This window comes from Monopterus albus, unplaced genomic scaffold, assembly GCF_001952655.1.
Source record: "Monopterus albus unplaced genomic scaffold, M_albus_1.0 scaffold199.1, whole genome shotgun sequence".
NCBI classification, from domain to species: domain Eukaryota; kingdom Metazoa; phylum Chordata; class Actinopteri; order Synbranchiformes; family Synbranchidae; genus Monopterus; species Monopterus albus.
This window is the reverse complement of record NW_018128079.1, coordinates 759,267-766,728: the sequence shown is the minus strand read 5'-3', so window position 1 is coordinate 766,728 and position 7,462 is coordinate 759,267. Positions and strand designations below refer to the sequence as shown.

Here is a 7,462-nt window from a genome sequence, read left to right as displayed (position 1 = left end):
GGATAGGAGTGATCCTGAAGGAGGAGCTTGTGAGGAATGTTTTAGAGGTGAAAAGAGTGTCAGATAGGGTGATCAGTTTGAAGTTGGAAATTGAAGGGGTAATGTTGAATGTAGTCAGTGGTTATGCCCCACAAGTAGGGTGTGAGCTAGAAGAGAAGGAGAGATTCTGGAGTGAGTTAGATGAGGTGATGGAGAGTATTCCCAGAGGGGAGAGAGTGGTGATTGGGGCAGACTTAAACGGGCACGTTGGTGAGGGGAACAAAGGTGATGAGGAGGTGATGGGCAGGTTTGGTGTTAAGGGAAGGAACCTAGATGTTATGAACGCTCGACACACTGATGAACGAGCGGAGAAATTAACGGACCCAGGCAGCTGGCTTCGGTGCAAGCAGTGAGATTTATTAACAGTGTCAACAGTGCAAAAATATATAGAGGCGGAGAGGAGTAGTGAGAGGACCGGGTGTCAATCAGCGGTAGCAGGAAAAAAATAGTCAATGGAGTGATGATGGGCCGGGCTGCGGATGATGGCGTCACTCCTGGGCTGGTCGGGTGGATGAAGATGATGACTAAGGGGAGAGAACAGCAGAGAGACAGATTAACGGAGACTGTGCATTGACCTGTGAGGCAGTGGCTGGTAAAGCTGAGGGAAACCAGGGTCCAGAGGAGAGGTCCGATAAGGAGGAAAACCAGACATGGCGGGGCAGGACAGAAACTCGGGTTACAGAAAAACACACTTGTCACAAAGAGACAACGTTGACGTACATGGGGGCCTGAAGACAGAGAAAGAACTGGCAGGGGAGTGATCGGTGAGCAGTGTATAAATAAGGAGGGAAACTAACGAGGCGCAGCTGATGATAATCAGTGGAGCGGGGCAGGTGTGTCGGATCGTGCAATCAGTGCACGGGAGCTTACTAGTGTGAGGAAAAGAAGAGAGGAAGGTGCCACTGGGCAAACCTGACAGACAGATGTTTGGTTATAAAAAAAAGAAAATAAAAACACTGTTGGTGTGGAACTCTCGGATTTGACTGCAGCATTTGATATTATCAATGATTGGTCAAAAAAAAAATCTGTTGCATGTCCAGCCAGTCAGCATTATCATGGTTAAACAGCTAATAGGATGAAAGCTACTTTTTATTTATTTATATTAACAAAAGCTGTGTAGAAATTAAATGGATGAAATATGGTGAACTTCAGGTACACCATATATGAGTATAGGATTAAACATTCATTTTTGGTTTCAAGTGGACACTTCTGTCATAGATGTTTCAAGGAAGCACAAAACACACTGACTTGCATCTCCACTGATATTTTAGGGTGAAATGTCAAAGCTTTTTTGTGTTTTATTTGTTGAGTGCTATAGAAATAAAGCTTATTATTATTATTATTATTTATTTATTTCAAGAAATAGTAACATATTACAAGGCCATAAGAAGCATCAACTGTTCTTTCCGGGCATTCTGGAAATTTATCATGCAGTCTTTGAAAGACCGGACCTGGTTCTGGCATGCTCGCCAGTCCTGGTGTTCAGCCATGCACTCTTGCACAGCATAATGTAGCTCGGCACAGCCAGTGCGAGAGATCATCTGTTCAACAGGGTCATCTTCGTCATCTTATTTCTAAATGAAAGTGCATGTGTAAGATTTCATGCATTAAGGTCTGTACTCTTTATTTCTTCATATAATAAATTCCTGCCTCATCATACTTAAATGGCAGCAGCTTCAGTTTCTGCTTGACAAACTAATAAAACAAGGAAGAAAACTGTATTTGTCCACAAGGGAGGACATAGAATAAGAAATGGAATTATGATCAGTGTCTGTGCGCTAGTGTTGTACTTACTGTACAAGCTGAACCACAAATGAGACAAGTCACTAATCTATAACAGCACTACAAGGTCTACTATTATATTTGGAAAATCTGAAATCACAATATCCACTGAATACGGTTTCTTTAATTCTGTATCGGTCGACATTTTATCCACATTAAACAAGCTCAGGCAAACCCGCTGAACACTAACCAAATGGAAGACACACAAAGTTAGTTGCTTGGTGGTAAATTGTTGGAAATTCACTAAACAACCTGTTGTGGCAGAACTTTGTCACAGTTCATTACAGGAAAATGTGGAGTTTCCCCTTATGAACACAGACAAAAAACAGCCCTAATGATGATCAGCAATCTTTCAATCATTGTCACTTAGGCTGCGTCCGAAACCGCCTACTACCATACTGTATAGTAGGCGAAAAGCAGTAGGCAAGGCGAGTAGTATGTCCGGATTCGTAGTATTCCAAAAACAGTAGGCGAAAAGTACCCGGATGACCTACTCCTACTGCTTCCGGTTGGATTTTGCAGTGTGCATATGGACACTTCACTATCCCATGATGCCCCGGGAGAGGAGTTATCCAACGAAGACTTGACAGGCTCTTTAAAGTTTCGCGCTGCTATGAAAACGTATGTCACGTGATGTATCAACATGGCGGATGTAGTACGTCCGAATCTCATTCATACTACCAGGCTTCATATTATACAGTACCTACCGTTTTAACGGTCAGTAAGTAGGTACTTCATCTCTTTCAGTACGTACTGTCACAGTATGCGGTTTCGGACGCAGCCATTGTCACTGATTTGCTGGTTTCGATTGGAGACTTTTTGCCAGGTTACTCAAATAATCACAACTTTAGAATAACCTAGGGAAACTCTGCGATGTTTTGTCTCATTCAAATAAATTTGTGAGTTGTATGTAAACTGTCTAAAGATTTCATCCTGAACACAGTCACCAGGATGCTGACATAAGACAGACAAATTAAAGTAAAGGGTACAACAAGAATCAAGAAAGTAGGTGAATTGGCCACAGTCCACTGCATTGTGTAATCATTACAGGCGAGTCTGTATACAGGTGTATAGTTGCTCAACAGCATACATAGCAGTACAAAATAAAAATGCATCAGACAGCACTGGTTAAAAGATATTCAACCATGAACCCAACGTTCTACACACCAACCATATTCCACAGAATGAACTGAGAACTGTATGTGCAATGCTTTTCAAATAGTCATAAAATTTTCTGACGCAGAGGGAAACATATTGCGATTAACCTGTCATACGCAAGTATAGAAAGAGCAAATGACTCCAAAGTTCCAAAAGTAAAGTAAACATACATTTGTAGCAGACATAAGTTAAATGGAACAAAGTTATCCTTCATGAGAAATAATACAGGGAATAATACAGGAGTTAAGGATTACATCAATTACTGCAAGGTTGCCCACAGCCAAAAATTTGGGTGTGTAAACAATGACAATTACATAGATCACCAAACTGTTAAACAGAACTGTAACCACATAAACAAATGCTAGAAAGATGATGTAGACACGGATGTAGGGTAATGTCTGAAATCCAATAATATAGAAGTCTGGAGGATGAATGATAACAGAGTCATTTAAAACAGTCCTGAGAAATGACATAGTTGAACTCCACACGCTGTGTGTTGGAGGACGGCCTCTGCCTAAAAGCTCTCCAGTCTAAAGAACAGGGGAATCATATCATATTGAACATTAGACCTAAACAGAGACAATCATAATTTTCATGCCAGTTGGATGAATTTATTTCATTTTATATAAAACATATTCACAGTAAGTTCTACCTGCAATGTTTAAACGTACAAATTTAAAACAAAAAAGCATAATAAGTATGATGTTACATGATGTTCTCTTCAGGATTTCTTCTTCAGCAGCTCTAATTGATTCTGCATCTAAAAAGCAGTAGGCAGACGGGTGCATGTGTGACCCCTGGACAGTGGAAGATATACTTTCCTCATCAATCCTCAAAGCATCATTTTGATACAGAGAAAGTCATTTTGACCCTGCTCTATTAACAACATTAATGTAATCCATGAAGAGAATCTGATTATTCCCTTCTTGTGCTCAAAACAAACATCTAATTATGATTCGGTAAGTTTGAGCATCTCACACCAATTCTTTTAAAACACACATGCAACCTTATCAAAACAAAGCAAAGTAGAACAGCTGCTGAGATGACACCTAAACTTGCTTTAGTGTCATTTTATTTGCACATGCTATACAACCATAACATATATTATAACTAACAAAATGTTTTGTGAACTTAGTGAGGAAACAACATATTGTTCCCTAAAGGTATAATTATTCTGAAGCAGGCTATGGTTGTAATGGGCCCGATTAGTCTTGCCATCACCAGAGAATGCTGGTTAATGATCTTGGTTGTAACAAACAAACTTTTTACTATTTAAACATATTACTAATTCATCTCTGTTGTTCGAGCATGCATACATGACAAAGTTATCAATATGGAGTTAGCCAACATGGAGCAGGTCTCTAGGACTCTCAGCAATTTGAGACTAAAGTCAATATCATCATTCAGTTCTAGATAAGATGAAGCCTGCAACTGATCTACTGTATGTAGAAAGTTTCTCTCTGAAGCAACAAATACAAACAGTCACCACCCTGAATGTTCTTATTTCTACAACCTTAAGGCTGTCAATATTATTGTGTGCAACTTTGAAATGTCTGTATTTGCCAAGATGCCTTTCCTAATTGCATTTTTATGTTCAGAAAGTCTGTCTTTATGTCATCTCTTAGCATGGCAACCACAAGTACAAGGTAGGCGATATATGAGAAATGTACTGTTACAATTAAGGATCTGATATGATAAATCTTGTGGATTCTAAAATCAAAAAAACTGTTTACATTCTTTTATGTTAGCACAGTGATTGCAGAAACCACATTTATAAGTACCCTTCAAAGATCAAGAAAGCCAAATGGTATTGGCCGAAAGATGACGATGTACTAACCTATCTCGCAATGTGGAGTAGCTGGAAAAACTTTTAAGGTGGGATTATTGTCAGTTACCTGTACATGAGCTTCATGCTATTTCAGAGGGAATTTCTTTGGCAGAAATGTCCACTTTCACTCAACAATGAACAGATCAATGATCAAAGGTGAAAGGTCATGGTCAGTGACCTGACATCTGTCCTGTTCCTGTGAATTTGACTGGTTGAGGGAGGCATAGAACACTCAAAGCAGTAATTCTCCTGTTATTTAGTTTAATATCTTTGACATTTCACCTTAAAAGATCAGTAAAAGTGTGGGTTAGTGCTCTGTCCTTCCTTGTAACATCTTTGAAGAAGTGTCCATTTGACACAACAAATGTATCCCAAATGATTAGTACTGGATTTGTGAGGTATATCAATGTTTGAGGTAAAAAAAAAAAGAAAAGAAATAAAGATGACATACAGCAAAAACACCTTTGTCCCCAGCACCTGTGTTTGTGTGTGTTAAAGTGTTTGTTTGATTTTGCGAGCTCAGCTGGGTGCAGTGTCAGTGGCAGCTGGCTGCTGTTTCATCAACTGTTCTTTCCGGGCATTCTGGAAATTTATCATGCAGTCTTTGAAAGACCGGACCTGGTTCTGGCATGCTCGCCAGTCCTGGTGTTCAGCCATGCACTCTTGCACAGCATAATGTAGCTCGGCACAGCCAGTGCGAGAGATCATCTTTTGTATGGTTTTAGTCATTTCCAATATTTCTAAATGAAAGTGCATGTGTAAGATTTCATGCATTAAGGTTGTTCAACAGGGTCATCTTCGTCATCTTTCCGGCTACGGTCATGGGGTGAAGGGGACGCCATTCTGTTTCACTGCACAGTGCTGATTCAGGTACTCTGCTGAGGAACACACATGATTTTATGCAAGTGATAAGGTAGTTTTTTCATAACAACCACAGTATGTGGCACTTGCACAGCATGTTTAGGCAGTGAAATTTATCTCTAAATCTCCAGCTGTAAAAGCTGTAATAACGTAACCCACTGCTTATTTGATATTTTTGAGAGGGCTTATTTGCTTAGTAAGGTACTGCTACATTCTGTCATGAATTTTATGATGTATTTCATTTTGAATAATTGTTCTTGTGTTTTAGGAACCATAATGGTTGATGTGTGTTACTAGTTTGTTGTCTTGTAAGGGAATTTTTAAAAAACTTTATATCAGCAAATACCTCTATGAAAAAGCTTTTATTGTTTTTAGCAACAATTAATTTACTTGTGCAACAAATGTGCCCCACATGTTATTGTAACAGTTAGTGGTTGCGATTTCGAAAGAAAGACTTGCAGTAACGCCAACTTAGAAAAGTGGCATTTTGCATGCCACTTTTCTAAGTTGCACGAGTCAATAAATTGTTACAAAAGCATCACACTTGATCGAACAACTAATCAAAAAGAGCAATGACCAAATGTATTGATCGCTATGAAATGGTTCATCGAAACGGCATTTGCTGTTAGGAAATGCTATCTGCCACTGGATAACAAGTGTCATACCACGCCAAAATCGTCTTGTGCCTTCACGGAATCTGCATGCATGTACCACTTACACAATTTTTTTTTTAATCTCGCCGTTACTCAAGATTTAACCTTGTAATGTTAATGGATTACTTTTAAACCTGGGTACTGCTACCTTTACTTAACTGCAGTACACAGGCTCTAAGAATACCTCCACGAAATAAATCTAGCAAAGAAAATACTTGTCATCACACCTACGTCGTTCAGCTGCGGTGCTGCACGGGCTAGCAAACATTAGCAAAAGATGAGCTATTTAACACAAATATGCACATTTGTCTCACTTGTTCTCACCCGATCCTATTTCACTGGGAAATTAAATTTCCATAGCCTATGTACTGTAAGTCTGGACTTCTGTTATCCAACCACACATTAAACTTTGTACGTGGGAGACGACACATATGAGCCAAGGAAAACAGTGCAGCGGTAAAATAGTTCCGTCGATGCATACATTTTGTTCCGCTTCATGTCGAGAACCTAAACATAATTTAGTGAATTTAATATAGTTTTGCTATTACTGAGTAGTGGAATAAGTATAATTAAACTAGTAGTTTAACTACACTTTGTGGTAGCTTAATGGTAGTTCAACTACACCTATATTTGTATAGTGATTCGAGTGGTTAAATAAACTTCTTCTTCTTTGTCTTTTCTTCTTTTTGTTGTTTTTCTTCCTCTTATCATTATTATTATTATTATTATGTACTTAATTACTGAAATGACAAACACTTTTGGTCCATAAAAGAAAAACTTTTTTTGTCAAAAAAAGAAAATTTTTTTTTTTTTTTTTTTTTTTTTTTAATCTTTCTTATCTTAGTTAATTAGTTACCTTACCCTGCTACCTTAAATAGCCAAACTAGTTTTCTCCCTGGGGTAGCTTTGCTGTAGTTCAGCTTCTTCTAGTCTGAAGTGTTAGTAGCTTGCAAATCTATGCTTTCAAAGGAGCTTCCCCAACATTATGAATATACAACGTTACATGTAATACTAAAGTAAAAGTTTTATAAGAGTTATGTCTTAATTTGTTTCTACTATCCAACCATCAATTAAAAAAAAAAAGAACCTCAGATGAAGTGAAGACTAATGGATTATATAATGTGATTAATCTTGCTTAGAA

The 7,462-nt window shown here is 38.4% G+C and overlaps 1 protein-coding gene across 1 annotated transcript; it reads right to left on the bottom strand.

Moving 5' to 3' along the window:
- Positions 1–460: 460 nt before the first annotated feature.
- Positions 461–6,795, bottom strand: coa4 (cytochrome c oxidase assembly factor 4 homolog). Its single transcript, XM_020618043.1, has 4 exons — positions 6,636–6,795; positions 5,613–5,685; positions 1,417–1,606; positions 461–563 (listed from the first exon to the last, which is right to left on the bottom strand). The coding sequence occupies exons 2-4, from the start codon at positions 5,647–5,649 to the stop codon at positions 461–463; spliced, it is 330 nt and encodes a 109-aa protein (XP_020473699.1). The 5' UTR covers positions 5,650–5,685; positions 6,636–6,795.
- Positions 6,796–7,462: the final 667 nt, after the last annotated feature.